At 42.2% G+C, this 24,679-nt stretch overlaps 1 protein-coding gene across 1 annotated transcript in view; it reads left to right on the top strand.

Annotated features, from left to right (window-relative positions):
- The window catches only part of TMEM232 (transmembrane protein 232), a 152,655-nt gene extending 150,198 nt beyond the window's left edge, over nucleotides 1-2,457 (top strand). Inside the window, exon 13 of the mRNA XM_067464496.1 lies at nucleotides 1,964-2,457. Within this exon, the coding sequence (XP_067320597.1) occupies nucleotides 1,964-2,248 (285 nt within the window). The 3' untranslated portion in view covers nucleotides 2,249-2,457. The remainder of the gene's footprint in view (nucleotides 1-1,963) is intronic.
- The last annotated feature ends 22,222 nt before the right edge of the window (nucleotides 2,458-24,679 follow it).

The raw sequence follows: 24,679 nt of genomic DNA on the forward strand, positions 1-24,679 counted from the left end.
GAAACTTAAGCTGCACTTCTTCTTTCGTAAACAACAACACATTTATTATTTCTGTTTTACTCTGAGCTGCAGTTTCTACACATAAGGCTATCCCTTCAGGGCCTCTATTAATGCAATAATGATGTTGTTGAGGCTCAGAACTAGAGATATGAACTTCTCCTTTACTGCAACACTTTTAGTCCCTGCATAATATTTGTACAGTTGAAATTGTATTTTTAAAAGATTGTACTTTATTTCATACTTGTGTTGAAAACCTAGCTTGAATTGGAAATCATAGCGCAGTGGAGAATCCCCAGAGTAACATGAGAAAACTTTGGCTAAGCTCTGGTTACTGGTAGATTCCCTTCCTCAACAGCTTCCTTGCAAAACTACTGCACTCCTTCTTTCTTTCCCAACCCTGGACTGGTGTTGTTTTTCTTCCCTTTTACTCCCTTCTATCTTATTCCCAACTCACAAACTATCTGTCCTCTTATCACTTTTCAGGATGTGTACATGCTCTCCCCTTTTCCTCTTTGATCTTCACACTCTCTTGGGTCTCCCCATTGCTCCATTTGTAGTGTCTTTTATGAAGCTGATTGGTTGATCTCCTACCAGCTGTTAGGAATTGTGGGAGTTGAAGTTCAAAACACCTGGAGAGCCAAAGTTTGCCCATGTCCTTTCTAGCCAGTTTGTGAACTGGTTATGTGGGTTCTGGTTAATTCTGGAAGTTGTTGCTGAAAAAAACCCATTCCTATTTTTGAGTAAAGTTTGCAGGTTACACATTAATTTCATCAAGAAAAGCTGTTTTCCATAGTTTGTTCTAGGACTTGAGGTTATTGTGTTAAATTCAAGTCACTAATTCTTAGTGCTTTGTAAGTGCCTCTCATTTCCTCACAAAGTTCTGGGAGTAATTGAGGTAAAAGTGAAAATGTTTTTGTATAGAAAAGAGCAATTCAGATTATTACTAATTATAGTTTGTGCCAGAAAACTGATGAGGGGATTAATGTGAAATGCACTGTTACTCCCTTTCAAAAATCAAATTTGTGAAGTAATATCTCCCTGAACTTTTGTACCTATCACCTGTAATTATTTTTTTCACCTAATGCTCTGCTATCATTCAAAAATGCTACTTTCAAAATTGAATAATATGTTATTGAGTTGAATGAGATTCCCAAATCATAGGATGGTCTTTTGTCTGTTTAAGCATTGGGCAGGCAATGTCAAAATAAAATATATTTCTCAGTGGAACTTTCTCTCTGCACAGTAACATGTTTCTGGTTTGAAAAATAAAAAGGCTTGAAGAAGAATAAGTTCAATACCGAAAGCCACTGTGGAATTGCATGATGAGTTAGAGGGTAGCAGATGATTTACACATTTTAATTTGCATAAAATTTATGTAACCTGCGTATGATTTGTATGCATATGGTGTTTGCTAGGTCATGGCTGGTGACTGTGTTGCTTCCCTTTTGTAATGCTGATGGCATGAAAGCTGGCTGCTTCTTGACCTCATGTCTTTTGGTATTTTACTTTCAGATAACACATTCTGTCATACTGGGAAGCATGACAATTCCTCTGCATCAGCTGAGCCTCCTAGCTAGCTGGAATGGTCAAGAGCCCTTCATGAATGTGTTTGTTTGTGTGTGTTTGAGAGAGAGAGAGCGAGAGAGAGAGAATTGTTAGTTAACACTATAACATGCTGGACATATACTTTTAAACAGAGAAAACTGAGTTTGTAAGTATCATTTGAAGAACCTGCAACCTATTCAGTAGCACCTTAGAGGACAAAACTATTAGGTCAGGTGTACATTACTCAGCCTTGTCAAAAACATTTGTAGCCCACTAGTCCAGGCTATGTCAATTTTCTCAATCTGTTTTCAGGTTTTGTATTTCCTGCAGAGTCAACATACCAGCATGTTTTTAAAAACATTTATTAAGCTCTTGAATGAAATAACCTTGTGTCAATATTGTTGTTGTCTTACAATAGTGGGAAAAGGAATTGCTGCTCCAGCTTAAGCTAGAAGAAAAACTCTTGGAATTAGAGCTCAAACAGAAACAAAACCTGGCAGAAGAGCACTTCAAGCAAGTAATGAAATGGCGATTAGAGAAGCTGCACAAGACAACGAAACCTTATGAGCTTCCTTTTAGGCAGGAAGATAAAGATGAATTCACTAAGACAAGCAGCAGGATTCAGCTGGTCAGGTGCCCATCTGTCGCAAACCTGGACATCATCTCTACTAGAGACTCCCCCCTCACTGAACAATATGTGTAACAAGGCCTAACCATTTTTAAAATGAAAAAAATGGAAAGCTTGGGTTAGGGTGGAAAGGATGCTCGAGTCATTTCCTGCTGATGTTGTCCAGCTCAAAATTGTTTTTCCAGTTTCTTTGCCCTTGTGATGTCCCAGTGGTGTTCTCCCATCTTACTTATCCTCTGTTCAGAATTTCAACCCTCTGGGACTGATTTTCAATAAAAACAACAAAAACGGCATTAAGCTTCCTAAAATGTGTTTGTACATCATTGTTAGTCTGTTCTATAATTGAATATCCTCTCCTGAAAACAGTCTTTCTGTAGTGATCAGTGTTGAGATTTCGTACTGTTGGAGTGCATAACACACCTGTTTCTTAGCACAGTTAGGTGTTTGGCTCTAAGTCAACAGAATCACACTAAAGATGCTCAGTGCTATCATATGTCTCTGCTGCTGCCATTACCTCATCATAGCCTTATATTCACAGGTTTATTTTTCCTGTTCTCTGCATCACCTATGCGTACTCTCTATCTCTCCCTTATATACATTATTACATTCCATTATTTCCTTCTTTAACATAATTTATTGATTCTTGACTTACTTTGATGTCTGAACACACAGCTGTGTTAAAGCAGAATCATTTAGTGTAGTCTTCGCTAAAGACTCTGTGTGATGTAGAAGGATCAACATTTCTCTTAGCCAGTAATTATATCAGAAAGCTTTGTTTTAGCACAGTTTTTCCCAATCTGTGGTTCGTGAACCACCAGTGGTCCACAAGACCTTCATAAAAATGCATTTGTGATCCATTACAAATAAGGTTCATCATGTTCTAACTATGTATTATAGTATTCAGCCAGCCCCATTTTTCCCTTCTCCTTGGTCCAGCCCATTCTAAATAGTCCAGGCCCCTTATTGAAATCTTTGCTCCTGGCAGCTTACCTTGCATGAAGGAGAGAGAGCGGAACTGGTTTTAAACAATTTTAATGTATATCTTGTGCTATCAGTTTATGACTATGTTTTTGTTTTATATTTTATGTTTTTGTATTATTTTGCATATGTAGAAACCGCTCTGAGTCCCCTAGGGGAGATAGGGCAGTATACAAATAAAGTATAATAATAATCATCATCATCATCATATCATCATCAGAGATGTTTTAACAATTAGTAACCAGATTGCTGTTGATGAAATTGCTGATAACCTGAATTTCCAGGAAGTCACCACTCAGACATCAGACATTTATCACTTGAGAGAATAAGTGTAAGATGTTTCTGAAGTGTTTTGATCTGCTCTGAAAAAAACTATTCAAACTTGTTTTTCAAAGTTCATGACTTTTCACAAGGTCACCTTCACTTCCATTCACAGCAATTCTCTGACATATTTGAATGTGTTTCTTTGAACTAGGAGTAAAGCAGGGTTTGGTTTAGCTTACTGCTGGTTTGTAGAGTTGGAATTAGGAGCATTTTAGGATCTGCCAGACCTACTCAAAATTTAATGTGAAGTTCCACCCCATCCCCCCCCCGCCCCGCCCCGCCCCGCCCCGCCCACCAGCCACTCCCCAGCATCTGTATTTGTCTGCCATTATGGCACATTATGGCAAAAATAATGGTGGGTGCATTCCTAGCTATAATTATTAGCGTTGCTAATCGCAACATCATAGTTTTGACTTTTATAATGAAGGAAAAAGGACTCATTGCATATGACAAGCATCTATTTAGAAACACTGACCAAGCAATGGCAAAGGGAATGCCTAGGTGTGGATTCATGTTCATAGTCTCTCCAATCCTGAAAAACATCCTTCAAAGACTTCCTCAGTTTGGCAACTTCAATGAGCATGTGTTGTCAAAAGCTTTCATGGCTGGAATTACTGGGCTGCTGGGAGTTTTCTAGGCTGTCTGGCCATGCTCCAGAAGCATTCTCTCCTGACGTTTTGTCCACATCGATGGCAGGCTTCCCCAGAGATTGTGAGGTCTGTTGGACACTAAGTAAGTGAGGTTTATATATCTTTCGAATGTCCAGGGTGGGGGAAAGAACTTTTGTCTGTTTGAGGCAAGTGTGAATGTTGCAAATGGCCACCTTGATTAGTATTTAATGACTCGCAGCTTCAAAGCATGGAGGGTTGCTGCCTGGGGGATTCTTTGTTGGGAGGTGTTAGCTGATTCTTGTCTGGAATTCCCCTGTTTTTTGAGTTGCTTTTTATTTATTGTCATGATTTTATTTTATTTTTAAATACTGGTTGCCAGCTTTCGTTCATTTTCATGGTTTCCTCCTTTCTGTTGAAATTGTCCACATGCTTGTAGATTTCATTGGCTTCTCTGTGTAGTCTGACATGGTAGTTGTTAGAGTGGCCCAGCATTTCTGTGTTCTCAAATAATATGAGCATCATTTTCTCTCATATATAGTATCCAGATGTTTTGGACTACATCCATTACCACTGCTCATGTTTGGTAGGGTTGATAGCAGTTGTGAATGAAATTATTTGAACAATGTAGGCTTAAAATATATCATGGATTTCACACATTTTGGTTTCAGAGTATTATTTGTTAGCTGCTGTAGCTTACTCCAAGAGGAGAAACAGTTGAACCCAGTGTATGAATGTAGGCAGATATGGGAATTGTGTGATCCTCCAAATGTTGAATTGCAGGTCTTAGTATCCCTCACAACTGGTTATGTTAGTGAAGGCTGCTGGGTGTTACTGGCTATGGCTGCTAGAATTACTTCATTTTATTTATTTATTTACTTCATTTATATACCACTTTTCTCAGCCCTCAGGCGACTCAAGCAATTACTGTATATACTTGAGTATAAGCCTAGTTTTTCAGCCCTTTTTAGGCTAAAAAAGTCCCCCTCAGCTTATACTCGAATCAAGGTTATTTATTATTTTACTCTGTTATTATTTTTATTTTTATTACATTTAATATTTTACTCTATTATTATTACTACATTTATTATTTTACTCTATTATTACTGTTACTATTACATTTCCATTATTTCACTCTATTATTATTATTATTATTATTATTATTACTACTGCTACTACTACAGTCTGGATTATTATTATTACATTTATTATTTTACTCTCTATTATTATTGGAAGGATGCATAAACACATCTACATTGAAGGTTAGAATAATGGTTTAATCAGAGTTGACCAGTCTTATCTTATTCAAAAACATTTAACCTACTGATGTCTCAATTAATGTAATTTTATTGGTATCTATTTTTATTTTGAAATTCACCAGTAGCTACTGCATTTTAAACCTTTGGCTTATACTTGAGTCTATATGTTTCCCCAGTTTTTTGTGGTAAAATTAGGTGACTCAGCTTATATTCGGGTCGGCTTATACTTGAGTATATATAGTATATGAAGAGCATCTGGAGGACCAAGCAGTTCCCTCCTCTGATCTGAACTGGTTTCTACACTAATTCATATATTAGTTTATAAAGAATCTTGCATGTTCAAAAATTATTCAGTCACAATGACCTCTGTATCTCTTTACTGTTACCCTTCACCTAATGAGAGACACGGGATCAAGGTGAGTCCAAAATAATTAATTCTTAGTCATCACATTCCAAGGCCTCTGTAGCATTAATGGGGCATTAATAATGTAGGAATAATTCAACTGTTCCATAATATGTAGTTGCAGAAAGATGGCTGTAAAAATAGCAAACGGTTTTGTTTTGAGATTTGCAGAATATAGTACATAGTAGGAACCCACCCTTTTGCTTTTGTTATCTTTCATGTCTTGGTGGACAGCAGACATAATGTGCCTTAACTGAGGGTATTCCCCTCCTGTCAATGTTTCATATTTATGTCTCCAATATGCTTAGTTTTACATTTGCACCAGTGAGGAGATTATCTTGGTGGGAAATTGCCTTCAAATTGAACTGATGTTCTTCTCATTCTCTGGGATGTGAAAGGAAAGTCAACCAACAACCATATTACACACATTATTCATGTACAATCCTCCTGCCATCTATTAAAAACGGGAGCAGACACACATTTATTAAATTTGGAATATTTTGTCAGAATACAGCTTTAGTTTTGATTATCTGTTGAGCTACAAAAAAGAAGAAGGGAAAATATTAAGCTGGTAGATAGATGTGCTGTGCATATGAGGAAATAATTTGGGTGTGTATGTGTGGATTCAGCCCACGTTCCACCTGTGTAAACCACAGGCAAGTCATCCGAGATTTAAAGCATTGGGAAGACTCATTATACAAATTCCAAGCATCTTCATTGTTATACTGAATGCGTTTGGAACTTTATTTATCAACAGCAAGCAAATCTGGAAGTGTCAGACTCTCTAATGCAAATTCAAATATTTGCATTGTTTTGCACATTCCATTGACAACTCTGTTACTTTTGATCAATATGCATTCTTCATAGAAAACACAACAGATTTAGGAGATCATTTAGATTCAATGTTATTCACTTGCTTTAGCTGCGGGACTAATTTCCATCTCACCTTTTACTTCATATTTTCACTGACTGAATATAAATGCCTAATTGTTTTAAAATGTTTATAACTTCTATTACTATTATTGTTTATTTCAGAGGAAGGGAGGCAACAAAATCCAGTTCTCCAGATTCCTAGAGAAAAACCAGATGGTAGGACTGTATTTTATAGGTTTCTTAACTGAGAACTTGTGAACGAATGTTCTCTGAGAAATATTTAATAAAGCAGGAGACAATGTTGTCTGTTTCTTGGACAAGTGCCAACCTGATAGGGAAAACCAGCTGATTCCTAATCCTTCTAAAACACAGACATGGGACTCTCCACACCAACACAGTTGGTGGGGAGAGCGATTTGCCCCACCCCCTGAAGGGAGAGAATCGGAGGTTCCTTTAGAACCTCCTGGAAGAGGGGCGGGGGCTGGCTAGTCACGTGAGCCAGCCTCCTTACCTCAGTCTTGCTAGACGTTTCAGGAGGAAGACGCAACTAAGGTCTGCTCCTGGGAAGGGCTGGGAAGGAGGGGAGCCTTCTCTCCTTCCCCTGCGGATCCAGGCCGCCGTGGCCACCGCGGGGATCGGCGGCGAGGCAGCGCGGCGGGAAGAGCGAGTGGCGCGAGCTCCAGAGCCTTCTCTCCTTCCCTACGGTGGCCAGGCCGCTGGGGTTCGCCGCGAGGATCAGCGGCGCGGTGGGAGGAGCAAGTGGCGCGCGCTCGGGTCCTCCCGAGTCAAGGCCGCTGCCGTGGCGCGGCGGGAGGAACGAGTGGTGCGCGCCCGGGTCCTTGGGAAGGCGCGAGGGCGTCTTTCCCGCGATTGTTTTGTTGCGCGGACCTTGCCCGCGACTTTGGGGCCGCGCGAGGTTTCCTGGAGGCGCGGAGCAGCGGCCGGCATTTTGGGCGGCCGCTGCTGCGATAGGCGCCATTCTGGCCTTTGCGGCCGAGCGCGGCTGCGCAGGGCGCCATTTTGGCCTGCTGGGCCGCCATTCTGGCCTTTGGGGCCAAGCGTGGCTGCGCAGGGCGCCATTTTGGCCTGCTGGGTTGTGCGCCGCGGCGCCGGGCGCCATTTTGGTCCCTTTTGTGACGCACTTTTGCACAGTGACGCAGTTTTGCACAATTAGTTTTTGGGACAGTTTGGCCATATGTGAGGCTGGGGCCTCGATCCGGCTGCACGCTAGTTAAGGCGAGGCTCCGATTCGGCCGTGCTAGCGGCGGCGGCTGTTTTCACCAGCCTCGCTTTGTTGAGGGATGATTTATTAATCCCTTTAAGCAAGCGGCCGCCATTTTGTTGGAAGCGCGGCTGCCATTTGGTATTGGTATGGCCCGTTTGGCCTGTGTTGGTTTTTAATATTATATAACTATTTATATATATGTATATGTATATATATATATATATATATATAAAAAAATAAAAAATGTATATAAATAAACCGCTTAAAACAATACAATAATTAAAATGAAGAACAATTTTAACAAATACAAACATTAGTATTACAATGGGAAGTATTAGCATACTTATTCTGTAGGCAGAGGCAGGTGAGGGAGCATGGTGCCTCTTGCAACTCTTTGATGCTATGATTCCAAGGCGCCACAGGGGGGTGGTGGCTAATGACACATGGTCCATTTTGTTGTGTTATGGTCCATTTTGTTGTGTTAACCGGGCCACAGTTCGGGTCACCAACAGGTGGTTGCCCATTCGGCATAGGCATGGAAGTCTGGCGCCTGGGGTCTCTTTCAACTCTTTGATTCTATGGTTTAGGGCGGCATAAGCAAGGGAGGAGGAACGATGCATATGTTTTTTCCAACTCTTTGTTTCTGTGGTTATGTGGTGCCGTAAACAATAGGGCGCCATAAGTTGGAAATCTGGGAAGGCACATGGTGTTTCCTCCAACTCTTTGATTCTATGATTAGGTGGGGCTGTATGCACTCTATCATTGCCGCGACTGCAAGTGGGGGAGGCTACTACGGGGGCACATGTGCACGGTGGGCGGTGTCGGTGCTCATTGGTATCTTCTACTCCCATTTGTTCTTTAGGATGCCTTCGAAGAAAAACAAGGGGGGCCCTAAGGGAAAGGGTCCCGCGGAGAAGACAGGTCACAAGCGCCCTTTACGTCAGGACGGGTCATCGTCGGATGAAGATGGGGTGTCTATGGAAGATCTAGAGGCCCTTCTGCAGCGTGTTAACCAAGTGGAAAAGGATAGGGGGGTCGGGACTGGTGGGGCTGGTTCACGCCCCACTCGCCAGGCAAGCAAGAAGCAATTGTTTAAATCCTTGTCCCGGGTTTCTATTTTAGAGTCGGCTTTGACCGCGGGGGCTGAAAAGGCGGTTCGACTTCCTGACCAGCCGGTGGCTCCGGGGGCTGCGGAGAGCTCTTCTTCGGTGTCTTCGGCTGTGCAGACCATCACCAGTCCCGAAGCACCTTCATCTGTGCAGGCTTTGTCCGGGTCCATGGCAGCTGCTGTGGCCGGACCCAGTCAGCCCGCGGCATTGGCCTCTACGTCCAGTGCCGTGGCTGGGTCCACTCAGTCGGTGGGGTCGACTGCTGCTTCCACTGTGGTAGCAGGGCGCAAGCAGTTGGTGACGGCTGTCCCAGCAGGTACTTCCACCACACTCACATCAGCAAGTACTTCCACCTCACTCACATGGCCATGGGACCAGGGGCGGGCTCAACCAGTGGTGGGGGTTCACTCACATGCTGCAGTTGGGAGTCAGTCTGCTGGTGGGTCGGAACACAGTATAGGGGAGAATAGGGATGATTCCACCACTAAATCGGCCAAACCGGCTACTGTCACCTTGGAATCGGCCCGAACTGGGGAGGCTAACAAATTTTGGGGCACAGCAAAATGGCCACCACAGGCGACTCCTACTGTCAGTCTTTCAGGTTTAGGTTCCCATTTGGCAACCAAAACTATGGAGAAGATATTGAGAAATGAATATATCGATATCTTTTCTTTATACTTTAGGGATCTGGATAAGAAGGAGAAGGAGGAGTTAGATGAGGACAGTAAGGAGAAAATTAAGAAACGCAAGGTTGAGCAGAATTGGGAGAACTGGCTCCCTTGTTTCATGATGTTTCACGGTGTTGGGTTCCTGGTTTCACACCTTATCCTCTAATTTGAGATACGTCTGATATGATCCCCTGGGCGTGCCGGCTGCATTAGCTAGATACAGGGACCCCGAGCTAGGGTGAGTCGAGGGAATATTTGTTTTGCCTTCAGGATTCCACCCCCTTGCAAAATATCAGTTTGGGCCATCACAGATAGGGCGCCGAAGATGCTGGGGTTCGGGTGCCCATAACTTGGCACTCATTCTTCTCGTATAGGGGCAGCATCTTTGGCAGCTCACCTGGGTTATAAGGTTGTGGCCATTAAATCAATGGGCAGGGGGAAATAGGACGCTTACAGGTGATAGGTTCGCTCGGCGCTTGTTTGTTTGTTGTTTATTTTGCAGGGACTGCCAGGCTGGTGCATAGATGGAGAATCCTTGTTGTGGGCATAATTATGTCCACTGGGCGGAGAGATACGCCAGGAACTCGTCCTTTGGCCAGCGTCTGGGTTGCGCTTCCACTGCATTAGTCGAGTGGAAGGGTGTTCGGGGCCTTCGTTGGGCCGGTGCTCCATATCGGAGGTTACGATCTGGGCCTGCTTAACGGCAGGGCCCTGTATCTACAAGCCCGTGCTGACATTCATAAGATCTGGCAGGCATGGCCCCGGGTTCACATCGCTTGGTCGGCCATCATTACACGCCTTCGGTGGCCAGGAGGCGGTGACGTCAGGAAGCTTGAGAAGGCCAGACCGCGTGTGAACCGGGCCATGTGCACGGCTTCGGCACGGGGCAGGGGATTTTACATACACCATGGAGACATTACACATGACAAAACACAGTTTTACCATTATGTTGGTGTACACCTTACAGATTTGGGTAACGCACAATTTTTGGCTGATTTGCAGTTAGGCCTTACAGATTCGGGTAACGCACAATTTTTGGCTGATTTGCACTTAGGCATTCAGGAAGTTTTGAGGTGGCTTGGTGGGGGATGGGGGCGAAATAGACATTTGCCCCCAATCCGTGGCATAAATAGATCAGGAAAACACAGACATGGAGGTATACGCAAGGCACCCCTTAAGGGTGGGGGTCACTATACAACAAACACTCACCTAGAAGTCAACAAATGGGTGAGGGGACATCAATTGGCACAGTAAGGAGAGAAGCTGATATCAATAATCGGACACAGGCTTCTCCAGACTTTACCTTCAGGTTGCCCGGTTGGGGATCCAGGGCACACAAATTTTACACACTAAGTAGCCGAGGACGCTGCCTCGGTTAGCCACCAAGTTCCTTGACACTTAGTTTAGTTCAGGAAAAGTTAAATAGGTAACATTCAATAAAAGTTGCCCAATTTGAATCCATACCTTTGTTGTCTGTCTCGTTATTTCAGGGGTTAAGGGGCAAGTGCTTATCGTCTTAAGAACAGACAAGCATCTCGAGCTCTGAGGATTACCTGGGAAGGAATCCCATTGCAGCACACTGCAGTACACCCAAATACCTGGGAGTTACCCTAGACCATTCTCTGACCAACAAGAAGAACTGCATGAATATCAAGCAAAACATGGGTGCTAGAAATAATATCATACGACAGCTGACTGGCACAACCTGGGGGTTACAACCAGATACAGTGAAGACATCTGCCCTTGCACTTTGCTACCCTGCTGCTGAGTATGCATGCCCAGTGTGGAATACATCTCACCATGCTAAAACAGTGGATGTAGCTCTTAATGAGACATGCCAAATTATCATGAGGTGTCTGCGCCCTACACCACTGGAGAAATTACACTGTTTAGCTGGTATTGCACCACCTGACATCCACCAGGAAGTAGCAACCAATAGTGAAAGGACCAAGGCAGTGACATCTCTGGACCATCCCCTGTTTGGATATCAGCCAGCACTCCAATGACGTAAATCAAGAAGTAGTTTTCTGATATCTACAGAGACACTTGCTGGAACACCTCAGCAAGTGAGAGTCCAAAAGTGGCAGACTAAAACCCAGAACCTCAATCAATGGCTGATACCAAATGAAAGACTCCCTGTGTGACTTGGAAGGTGCTGAACAGCTGCGCTCTGGCACCACGAGATGCAGAGCCAACCTTAAGAAAAAAGGCTACAAAGTACATTCCACGACATGCGAGTGTGGAGAAATGCAAACCACACATTACCTACTGCAACCTGAGCCCTGCCACATGCACAATAGAGGACCTTTTTATAGCAACACCAGAGGCATTCCAGGTGGCCAGCTAATGGTCAAAGGACATTTAATAGAATGCCAAGTTTGCAAACTTTGTGTGTGTGTATGTGTGGTTTTTATTTTAAAATACAATACAACTGTTTGGTTCACTCCCGAATGATAAATAAATACTTGTCCGGAAGGCATTGTCTTACATAATGAACCAAAAATGTGTGCAAATCAGGCAGGAATGGGCAATTGATAGCTCTCCAGATGATATCCAAGTCTTATCACTACTTCCATATCACTAGCAATTCTTGCTTGGGATTATGGGAGTCAGAGTCCAACCACATCTGGCAGAGTATAGATTTCCTACCTGTGGGTTGAATCCCTCTCCACATGGAACAAAGTGGTCTGTGATGTTTACCATCAATACAAAATAGCTGTGAGAAAAGTCCTAAGAGGTACAGGGTTGGACAGGGACAGAGAAAGATGTCTGTGAGCTCAATTGACCCTTTAACAGATTAATCTCTTTTAGGATAAGGAATTGCAAAGATAACAGAAATTTAGAAAATAATCCACGGTCTCTCCTTCCTTCCCTTCTCAGTTCCCTGCAGGTCCCAAGTGCCTGCGCTCATTGCAAAATAGCAGCTGCTTTAGGCAAAGGGGCTTGAAGAAAACAGGCAGCTACATCTTTTCAGAAAGGAGCAGTGATTTGTTCTTGTCAGTTAAAACAAAAGAAACATGCTGTGCACAGCCTGTGACATCTTATAAGGTGTCTCAGGATGTGTGCAAAACATGTTTTCCACTTGACATCACGGATGTCATGCCATTGACTGAACCTGGACCATTATGTTTACTGTGCTGCTGGTGAACTTCAGCAGATAGAAAATGCCACACTCACTTTGCTCCTTCTACTCCCGTCTGGCTTTTGTTTATTTGTGGATCTGTGAGAGGAAGGGGAAAAAACCCTGTGAAAAAATATTTGTGTCGTAGGCAGTGCTAGCAAGTGTGCATTAACGTGGGATTAACTAGGAAATGGGTAAAAAAAAACCAGTGGTTTATTTCAAACATTTTTGTTTCTCATTATGTGGAGAAACCATGTTTGCATAGCACATGGGAGATTTAATATAGGGTTTTTTTCTTATTTATTCAATGTATATCCCTTTCTTTCCTCTCAGAAGTTCTGTTAGGGTGGTTTACAAAAAAAAAAAAAAAAAGGAAAAATAGTACAGATAATCATAAAAATTAAGAAAAGAGCAGAACGAACTGGATTTACAATGCACCAAAAATACACAATAAAATGTACATGACAGTTTAAAAGGTTCAAAGAACTTGAGACGACCTTAGCAGAATGCAAAATTGGTGATGGTGTTAGTGGGGACAGAATTATGACTGACCTTAGCTGCATAGTTCTGCCTTGAGTGCAGTTCCCTCCACCAGCCTATTGCAAGCAGGGGGTAGACGTAGGGAGTTTCAGACCTTTGCCACTCCATTACAGCTCCAGTCTTCCTTGAAGGCATCACATCAGCAATTTGCACTGGGAAAAGGTCATTTTTTTAAAAAAAGCATTGGGAAGTTTTTTACAATTAAATTTATGGGTACGGAACTGTAGTCAGGGAGCTCGCACCAGATGCATCAATTCCAATAGGGCAGGCATGGGTAAACTTTCTAACTTGGTGGCTGCATGGCAGGCCAGAGCAGGGTAGGCAGGCGGGCTGGGAGGAAGGGGGTTCGGAGGCAGAAAGTTAAGGAAAGACAGGAAACGTTGGGATCCCAAAAGGATTGTCTTGGTCAGGGTGAGATGGTGGATGGGAGAGGAAAAAATGTATCCATGAGACCCCATATTGTCTACTCCTGATATAGATTCCAAGAGCTGGACAAGATCCTCAAGGGCTATCCAGTCCAACCCCCTGCCGTGCAAGAAGGCACAATCAAAACATGCCTAATAGCCTCTGCTGAAAAACCTCCATCAGACTATGTGGCAGCCTATGCCATTCTCCAACAGCTCTTACTCTCACGAAGTTCTTCCTAATCCTTTCAGTCAAATCTCTTTCCCTGCCATTTGGAAACCATTGCTCCCTTGTGCCCTGGTCTCTAGAGCAGCAGGAGGTCAATTTTCCCCCTCCTCCTCAATTCCCTTTTAAATCTTGAAACATGGTTCTAATGTTCCCTCTCTACCTTCTCTTTTCCCAGCGAAACATCCCCCAGGAGGAAAGGAGGAAGGAAAAAAAGAAGAAAGAGTGGAAGGGAATGAAGGGAGGGTAGAGGGGAAGGCAAGAGAGAAGGAAGGAAAGACAAAGGGAAAGGAAAGGAAAGGAAAGGAAAAAAAGAAAGCAGAAAGAGAGAGGGGGAAGGAGGGAGGAAAGAGGGAAGGAAGGACAAAAGGGTGGAAGGGAAGGAAGGATTGAAGGAGAAAGAGGGAGGTAAGGAAGGAAGGGAAGGAAGGAAGGATGAAAGGGGGAATTAAAGAGAGAAGGAAGGATTGGATAGGATAGGATGGTGTGAGAGAGGAGGGGCTGAGAAAAAAGCCCAAGGGGCTGCATTCGGCCCCCAGGCCTGGGTTTGCCCAGGCCTGGGTTTGCCCATACCTGGGTCTCAAACAGAATCAGGCAGCCTATATGGGCAATTTGTGAAAACAATGCTGTATTTGAACAGCAGCCCATAGGGCTTGTCTACAACAGCAAAACAATTCTGTTGCAATGTGGAATATTCTTCCCTGGATTTGCTCTGTTAACACTACACTTACTACAAATAAACTAAACATTTTGGATTCAAACTTTGAATAGATGCCTCAATTCACTGATGTGGTAACCACCTGATGCCACTATCTTTTTGGGAAACCCAAGGGACTCTGGACATTTCAGTAAAGGGGAGATATTTTCTGTAACACATTTTGAATTAGCAGTGGTTTCTGAAACATTTTCAAAGGCAGCCCCGTGTACAGTATATTGGAGGCTATCCAAGGTTGGATCACTATGGTCAGGCATGTAGCCGGGGGGGGGGGGGCATTTGGGGGGGCATCAGCCCCCCCCCGAAATTCTCATGGTGGTTCGCGAAAAGGCCTTAGTGGTGCATTACTTAAACTGTTATGTTTATTCATATCATGATCTGATCACCATACTCAATATATCCCATATGCATGGGGGTATTAGGGTAATGATACAAAAGGTTTGCTAGGGTAGACCCTCTTTCACTCAGACTCAGCCCCCCCCCCCCCAGAAACTCAGCCCCCCCGAAACCCCCCTGAAAAAAATTCAGCCCCCCCCCCCCCCAAAAAAAAAATGAAATCCTGGCTACGGGTCTGACTATGGTCAGACTGTCTAAGCCAAAGCACCTGTTTCTTTGCCACTGGGAGTTTATACAAGCTTCATTCTGGCCCATGCCCACCCTTATGCAACTCCTGAATGGTAATGAGTGAAGCTAATTGCCAGCACTCTCAAACTTCTCATACCTGGGATTGACTCAAGATATTTGGCTGCTGGAAGCAAAGTACAAAAAGGTTTCCTCTTCTCCTTTCCCTGCTCAATAGACAGAAATCACAGTTAAGCCTTACTCTGCCAGTGGCAACAACATAACTTTCATCACATCCAAGGACAGCAGATCCTTGTGAGTAGTGCACAGACTAGGTGATCCACACAGCTTGTTTATTCAAGACAGAAGAGTTGCCAGGCAACTGTCACTTGTATGTGCAACTGCCTTCAGAGTATGCTGCCTGAGGCAGTTGCATTAGTATCTTTTGTGGAGACAAAAAGCAGGGTATAAAAAGCACCTTGACGTGGTGGTGGTGGTGGTGGGATGTGTATGCTCTAATGAGTCAGAGGGTTGAGTTGGAGGGCCACTCAAACCAGCGAGGCCTGTGATGTGGAACCAGACTAAATGTGCCCAAAATCTAAAACCATGGTGAAGACAATAAAAACAAACTGTATACCAGATTGGTCATCCCCTGGGTCAACAAGGACTGCATCTTCTTCTGGAGTACCTAGGCACTTGGCAGAAAATGGACTACAGGACTCGGGATCTTCAGCTGAGCAACCAGGGCTGGAGATGGCAGAGTTACTGGAAGCATTGAATAAATGTAGGAAATACATGTGTGCTCAGAATAGAGAAATTATGGCTTGCTACTACAGATCAAACCCGTCAAAAAGAGGGTACCTCAAATGAATGCACCAAATCTGGAAAGAGATACACCCAAACACAGAAATTAATGAGCAACAACTTGCTGATCAAAGAAGATATATTATTAAGAACAAAGTTTTTAAAGCTAGCAAAAATCCAGCTGAAAGCACAAGCCATTTTGAAAGCACAAGTATGAAGAGATACCTAGCAACACTCAGAGAAATTCAACAGAATTGGTAACGTGTTTTCATGCTAATATGAGGGACAATACATGGATTGCAAGGACTAGAGACATAAGATGAAGAGAAGGAAGAAATAACAATAATCACAGATGAAGCAACAGAGTCAATGGAACCAAACCAAAGTTCCCAATTGACCAAAAATTTAGAAGAACCGAAGCAGAAGATTCTGGAGCACATGAACAATGCAAATGAACATACAAGATTGCCACCACCAAAGCAAGGAAGGATCTGCTCAGTTCATTGAAGGATGCAAACAAGGCCATTGCTGGAATCCAGACAATAGCTCTGCATGAAACAAACTAGCTTATATACAGTGCTGTAGTAGTGATTACTAAAGAGCTAGACATGAAGATTCATCATCCAGAAAGAAGAGCAAAAATTCATTCTCCGAAGTGGAAAATTAGGCTGGAAAGAAAAATCAGCAAACTATGATCAGATGCAAGCAAACTGAAAAATCACAAAGGAGAAAAAGCTGAAAATGACAAAATCAAGTCAGACATTGCTGAGGGATACAATCTGGACAAGAAGAAACTGGAAGTAGTTAAACTGGAAGTAGTTAAACAATGGCTAGTAGCAGTTTTAAAGGAGATTGTAAAAATGGAAGCAAGGGTTGCTCAACTTTTCTACTCCAACCAGAAACTATTCTACCAGAAGTAAGCGGAGATATGAAATGAAACACAGAGATGCCAAAAAAGAACAATTGAGTTCTGAAGAAACATGTGGGACAACCCAAAAAGCTACAACCAAAATGCTGGTTGAACTAATCAGGGACAACCTGGCAATAACAACTAAAATGGTTGAAAAACGAGCAGAAAACGTGAGGGACTGGACCACCCCAGACGGTGATGAACTGCACGGATTTTGGCTCAAGAAACTAACCACCCTGCATGAAAGAATTGCCAAACAGCTGAATCAAGTACTGCAAACAAGCCAAATTGAAAAATGGATGACAACAGGCAAAACATGCTGCAGAAGGCAGCACTTTTTGGAACTGCACAAATTCTGTGAAAATATCTCAAATATCCTAGGCCCTTGGGAAGAGCCCGATATTCAGAGACAAATCCCAGATACTTGGATCTAATATGCTTATGTGCTGTGTACAAATAAATCTATATTAATAAGTGTCTTTAATGGTAGAAGCAACTCAGTCCCAGGTGTACACAAAGATATAAATGGCCATTTGCCACTTTCACGGTTTTCCAAGCAAATTAGATTATCATGAGGATCATCCCTCACATACCTTTTCGAAATCTACTGGGCTCATGCAAATTACTCCAAGTGATCAAAATGTCTTAAATGTTGGTTGCCATGTAAATGGGGAAACTTGACATGGGTCTAAACTGATCCCAAAAGTAAATTGTAAACAGTATGTAAGATTACTCTTTCACAGCCATGTACCCAGCACAAAAAAAGTCCATCTTTTTGGTTCAACTACCTGATGGCCATAGAACCAGGAGAAGGTGATCTGGGATGGCAAGGTAAAGTGTCCAGAGGTCTTTAGAACTTTATAGATGAACATTGGCACTTTGAATTGTATCTGGAAACCATGTTTTGAACATATGGTCACCTAATCCCTATCAGAAACTAAAGCTCCTTCCACACAGCTGGATAAAATCCCACATTATATGCTTTGAACTGGAATATATGGCAGTGTGGACTCAGACAACCCAGTTCAAAGCAGATATTGTGAGATTTTCTGCCTTGATATTCTGGGTTATATGGATGTGTGGAAGGGCCCGAAGTTCCTCATTTTTGTATAAACATTAGTTTCCAAACAATTTTCATCTCATAATTTTGATTTATTTCTCTTGTTTATTTCCCCAAACAAAGTCAGAGCAATATTTGGAAATATTGGCCACGTGAATAAAACCAGGCAACGGATACCTGTACAAAGCTTAGACTGGAAGTTTGTCTCAGATCACGAGAGTCCAAAGTGGATAACAACTGAGTTGCACACTAAGAATTTAACTGATTGTGAATATATATCTTGAGTGCATGAAAATGTATCAGTTTTGCTATAAGTGTCTGTACAGTTCTTCTGCAATTGCTGCACACTACATTGTGTTATATCTTCTGTATAAAAAGTTTGGTATAAAACTAGATTCACGTCACTTCAAGTTTATCTATATTAGCATAATTCTCTGTGACATCCTATTATAATCACTTCCTTCAGCAGAAACATTTGCTTTTCCAAACCCACTTCACAGCACAGTTATAAAGTAAGAGATCTGAAATGTTCAAGGAGTTGATGGCTCTTATATTCTTTCTGCAAAATTGGATTTCTAGGTGCCAAGAGTTCACCTAGCAAAGAAGCTGGGCAGAGAAGAACACAAATACGTGTTCCAGCAAAAATTATAGGAATCTGGCAAAAGCTCTAGGGAAAAAAAATATTTTTTAAGTCTGGGTTTTGTGGGGTTTTTTTTAGCATTAAATAGTTGCTTTCATATTTGAGTAACATCTATGTTTATCTTTATATGCATATATTTATCCAGCCAGATGTATCACCAGGTGTTAAAGAGAGTATCTGTTTAATATATATGCTATAGCTCATAGTGGGAAAGATCTGGCCCCCTAGATGTTATTGAACTATACTCCCATTAGCCTCATCTAGTATAACCAATGGAACAATTCTGGAGAGCTGTTACCATTGCCACTGGTGCTGTATCTCAGCTCTAAAAACATAGATATGCCTTATTCAGAATTTATTCTCCATGTGTAGAACATAGATTGGTGAGGAGGCTGCATTTCCTGGCCTTGCCCCATTGTTACACCTTGACATCAGCCTTGCTCCCTGTGTTGATCGATGTAGAGTCTGGATGTGTGCAAATGGGTGCTTATTTGCAACTTGAATACACGTATTTGTATTAAAATTAATTTTTGAATGGTACAATTGTGGGATTTTAATCTCTGGATGTTGCAGTCTTGCTATGTCCTTTTCTATAGATGACTGAGTATATTACTTTGCATCTGATGATGTGTGGTAAACCAGAGCTTTTATTCCAAAAATCCTTCCTGCAGGACACTGTTTCTTAAACTGTGAGTGCCAATCCCAAATGGGGTCCCCTTAGCTTAATGTTTCTCAACCTGGGGGTTGGGACCCCTGAGGGCATGCAAGGGGGGTTTCAGAGGGGTCTCCAAAAACCATCAGAAAACACATATGGTGTTAGGAATCCTTTTGGCAGAGAAGGCTGAAGATCTCTCTTCCTTTTTGGTATTGGTGACCTTCAACTCTCAGAATTAAAAAACAACCCCCCCCCCCCCCCCCAGTATTCAATGTTGGCCATGTAGGTAGTGTGCCAAGTTTGATACAGATCCGTTGTGGGCTGGGTTCAGAGTGCTGTTTGATTGCAGATTAACTATAAATCCCAGCAAATACAACTCCCAAATGCCAAGGTCTATTTTCCCCAAATTCCACCATTCACATTTGGGAGCATTGAGTATTTATGCCAGAACAATCATTGTTTGAGCCTACAGTGCTCTCTGGAGTTAGGTGAACTACAACTTCAAAACTCATGGTCTATGCCCACCCAACCCTTCCAATATTTTCTTTTGGTCATGGGAGTTCTGTGTGCCAAGTTTGGTTCAATTCCATCGTTGGTGGAGTTCAGAATGCTCTTTGATTATAGGTTAACGATAAACCCTAGAAACTACAACTCCCAAATGACAAAATCAATCTTCCCCAACCCCATTGGGTATTTGTGGGTATTTGTGCCAAATTTGGTCCAGTGAATGAAATACATCCTGCATATTTACATTACAATTCATAATAGTAGCAAAATTCCAGTTATGAAGTAGCAATTAAAATAATTTTATGGTTTGGGGGTCACCACAACATCAAGAACTGTATTAAGGGGTCACGGCATCAGGAAGGTTGAGAAACACTGCCTTAGTTCAATATTGGGGTAATGAAAAAAATGGCAACAGTAAAACGTTTCTGAGTGCCAACCATTCAAAAATCCACAACATGCAGTGTTTACAGTGGACTCTGCAGAAAATTCTTCAGCTGTAGTCTACAAAAAGGAAAACCAGACTGTCTAGCAAGCCTTGTAAATATTGATTTATTTAATTTTTATACCTATTTTATATTAATATCTATCTAGAGTCACATAAAAAAATTATCAAGTGAAAAGAAGTTGCAAGTGGAAAAAGTTTAAGGAGCCCTGTCATAGGGCGCCACTGCTTGTTAACACTGTAGATATTTTTCAGCACAGGACAATGCTAAACAATCGGTGAATTGCATTTTCTTTCCCTCAACAAGGAGAGATATTTGACAGCTGGGAAAACACCAGTTTCTGAAGAATGAGAGGGAACAGCATCATGAAGCAAGACATCTCCTTAATCTTTGGCTTGGGATCATTGCTAATCATTCTTCATTCTTCTTATTACACATGACAACAGTAGTAGCCTTATTTTAAAGCAAGTACCCATGGGCCTAAGATAGATGTCCACGTTCAGATTCATTAGCCAAGCTTCAGTTGTTCTGGACAAGTAGTTACAAAATACATCAGCTGATTTAGATCCAGTGGGGGTAGGAGTGTGAGTGGACACGTTTTTTCAACAGCAGTAAATGTTTCCACACTGCTGAACTGGGAGTCATATCTAAACCATTACTGCTATTAGGAAATAGAAGGGAAAGTATGATGACAGCCGGGGGTACTTTTTTGGTCATTATTGGTTTTTTGTCAATAACTGGAAGATATTTTTAGGTTCCACACAGTAGGAGGCCAGGCACAGTCCCACCCCGGAGGAATGTTTTGGAGAGCAGTAACATTTATACTGTAATTAGATTTCACAACCTAAAGCTGCTCATATGCTGTGGATGTTTTCTCCCTCAGAGATGTATGCAGCAACAAATTAGCATTTGTATTGGTTATCCAGTTCAATGGGCTGTTTTATGTTCATTTAGTATGCTACACATAAGAAATAGTCCAAACAATTTTAAACACATTCTGGGTGAGATACAGATGCATTTTTAACTAAGCAACCAATGCAGCCCTTAAGTGCTTCCCATCCTTTCGCCCCACTGCCAAAAATAAAACCACACAATATTTATTAGCTCTTTCTTAAGATAGGAATGTTTCACAGAATTAAATCTTTTGCCTCAATCTAGGCAAAATTCAGACTCCTTCCTCCCATTGGCTGTCTACATTGCTGATCAAGTGTGCCGGTAAAATGATTGCACTCCATCCTGTGGCTGGAGCCAAGGAAATGGGATTATGTCAATGCATAATGTATTGCTGCAGATCTGCCATCCCACAACAATACATTTCATGTCTTATGGGCAAGGAGGAAATTACTCCTTCTGCTCTCTTTGAAGACCCCTGGACTATGGCCAAGAAATCATGGCACTCCTATGAATGATAGACGGGAGGTCGGGGTGAAATTACATTTCAGGTAGTATGGAAGAAGGGTGGCAGAAAGAATGCTATATTTATCCATATAATTGGCCACTGCTATGAAAGAAAAAGTAAGCAAAGCAAAACAAAGAGCACCCTAAAGATAACCAGTGAAGTATTGGATACTGGAATTAAAAAACTGAGCCCTAAGCCATCAAACTAACTACATGGGCCTTCACAAAGCACCATTTCTTAGGATATCATCGTTCGAAGGAGGCAAACAGCATTGAAGCAGGACTGTCAGCTTTCCTGGTCTGCCTTCTATTGATGATTAACTTGTAAATAGCTGCCAGTCTTGGAACATTCTTGTCACCTACATTACACAATCGGGTTGTCCCATTTCTGCACCAGATTGCTGGTACTGAAATAATGTCAGAGGGCAGAATTCTCCTCCTCCTCTCTCCCTTTCCCCCTCACTATTCCAGAGCTGTTTTAAAAATCTTAGTTATTTTAAAATTATTTTAAAAACTGCTGCTGGAAATGCACAATTGTTTTAAAATAAAACGTACAACATAGCATAAGTGTGGGAAGGTTTATGAGAGTATGTGGAAGTACAGCCATGGGACCACAGTTTGGCAAATCAATATTATTGTGTCAACTCAGGTGTGATTATTAGGGTGCTCATGCCAACTGTTCTGGCCCAGCTTATCTGTCTGAACGTATCTCCCTTTATGAACCATCATGGAGTGTAAGATTATCTGAGGAGGACCTGCTCTCGATCCGCCTCCATCGCAGGTGCAATTGGTGAAGATGAGATACAGGACCTTCTTAGTGGTGGCCCCATCAGCTGTGGAACTCCCTCCCCAGGGATATTAGATCAGCCCCCTCCCTCCTGACCTTCCTCAAGAGAGTGAAAATGCAGCTTTGTAGCTAAACCTTTAGAAAACCTGTGTAATAGATAGACTTGGAACAACTTGCAATGACCATTGGAATGGCCTGGATTATGCTCGTGGATTATGTATTTAACTCTGAATGTATTGTTTTTAAACATTTTAATTGTTTTTAATGTATTTTAATTCTATTTTAATATTTATTTAAGTGTACATTGTGTTTTAAGACATCAAATCATTGCCTGTATGTAAAGCCACCTTGAGTCCTCTCCGGGGTGAGAAAGTCGGGGTAGAAATGTCGTAAATAAATAAATAAATAAATACATTTCTACTATCGCTGCTTGTGTGATAGCTTCCTGTGATAAAGTCCTTGGCCTAGCTAATAGAGCAAGCAACTGAACACCGATTTTCACCACGAATCTACAACCCATGCAACAACTTGAATTTAATAGTATAATTGAATCCAACACTACTTGTCAGGTCTCATTTAAGCCATGAAAATATCCCCTTTACAATCTATTTTAGATAAGATGCGTATTGGCTCAGGATTCGTACTTCAGTTTGATTGACTTATGAACAAAAAGGTCAGGGGCAGCCAATAGAACACATTCTGTATTTTACTTCAACCCCCTATTCCTGCAGTAGTTGTGAGTTGGATGGAAGTTCTGCCACTACTGAAGCAAGTTCTGGCACCAGCAGAACACCCATTCAACCCTGAATGCCTGAAGAAAATGTATCCATCAAATCTAAAATGAATTTGTCATTGTAGTGGCAGTAGACCCAATGGCAGCCTAAGGGGTAGACATAATACCTAATTTTAAAAATGCAGAGAAAGTTGAAGAGATGTTTGAGTAACACTCTGAACAGTAGAAGTGAAACCACATATTTGTGTGTGAAATATCATTAATGTAGTCTAGTACTGCAGTAGGAAGGCTAATGTGCTGGTTTGACTCTAGAGGACCAGGGTTCAAATATCTGCTCAACTATGGAAACTCACTGAATGATATTTGGTAAATTACGCTCTCTCAAGAAAGCCATGGCAAACTGTCTCTGAAAAGACCTTGCCAAGAAAACCCTCTGAGAAAATTGGAGTTGGAGTTGACTTCAAGGAGTGTAACAAAGCATGTTGACATCTCTAAACAGTTGTCGTTGCCAGTATGATGCTCTTTGCACATTGATTTTAATGGCTCTCCTGCCAGAAGAAGTATTTTAATCATTGCATCTCTGAGCGTGGTCCATTGGCTGATGTCAGGATTTGCAAGTTACACAGCAATTCTTTAAGTAATAACAGTACTTAAAGGTGTCATTTTAATTGGAGTGTGGTGGCCAGTGCTGAGACTGTAGAATATAGGTTGTAGTAATCTTGTAGTAACCAATTAGATTACTGCAATGTGCTCTACATGGGGCTACCTTTGAAGACTGGCCGGAAGCTTCAATTAGTTCAATGGTCAGCAGCCAGGTTGCTCACCAAAGCGGCATACAGGGAGAATACAACTCCTCTGTTACACCAGCTCCACTGGTTGCCGATCTGCTTCCAAGCACAATTCCGACCACAAGTGCTGGTTTTAACCTTTAAAGCTCTAAATGGTTCTGGCCCAGACTACATGTCTGAACATATCTCCTACTATGAATCATCATAAAGTTTAAGATCATCTGGAGAGGCCCTGCTCTCGATCCCACTGTTGTCGCAAATGCAATTGGAGATGAGAGACAGGGCCTTCTCAACAGTGGCTCCCCATCTGTGGAATTCCCTCCCCAAAGACATCAGACTGACCACCTCCCTCCTGTCCTTTAAAAGGAAACTCAGCACTTGGCTATGGGGCCTTGCATTTGACCATTGAACAGCGGCTTGTATGAAGAAGACATAAGCAATTTTGAAGTGACAATGAATTCACCTGGACCTGGATTTTAATTGCCGTGTTTTAACAACTGTTTATTTAATATTTTGCTTTAATGAATTTGTTGATTGTTCTTATCATTATGATGGCACCAAATGGTGTTTGCTCTGAGGCCGCCCTGAGTCTCCCCTTGGGCGTGAGAAGGGCGGGATACAAGTATATGAAATAAATAAATAAATAGTTGGTGAGGGTTTGATGAGGATAGGAGTTTGATGAGGCTTGAAGGTTGGTGGATGGTGAATGAGGATAGAGAGTTCGCTGTACATACTTTAAATACTGTGTTAGTATTTGGCTCCCTAAC

This window comes from Anolis sagrei, chromosome 2 (genome assembly GCF_037176765.1).
Source record: "Anolis sagrei isolate rAnoSag1 chromosome 2, rAnoSag1.mat, whole genome shotgun sequence".
NCBI classification, from domain to species: domain Eukaryota; kingdom Metazoa; phylum Chordata; class Lepidosauria; order Squamata; family Dactyloidae; genus Anolis; species Anolis sagrei.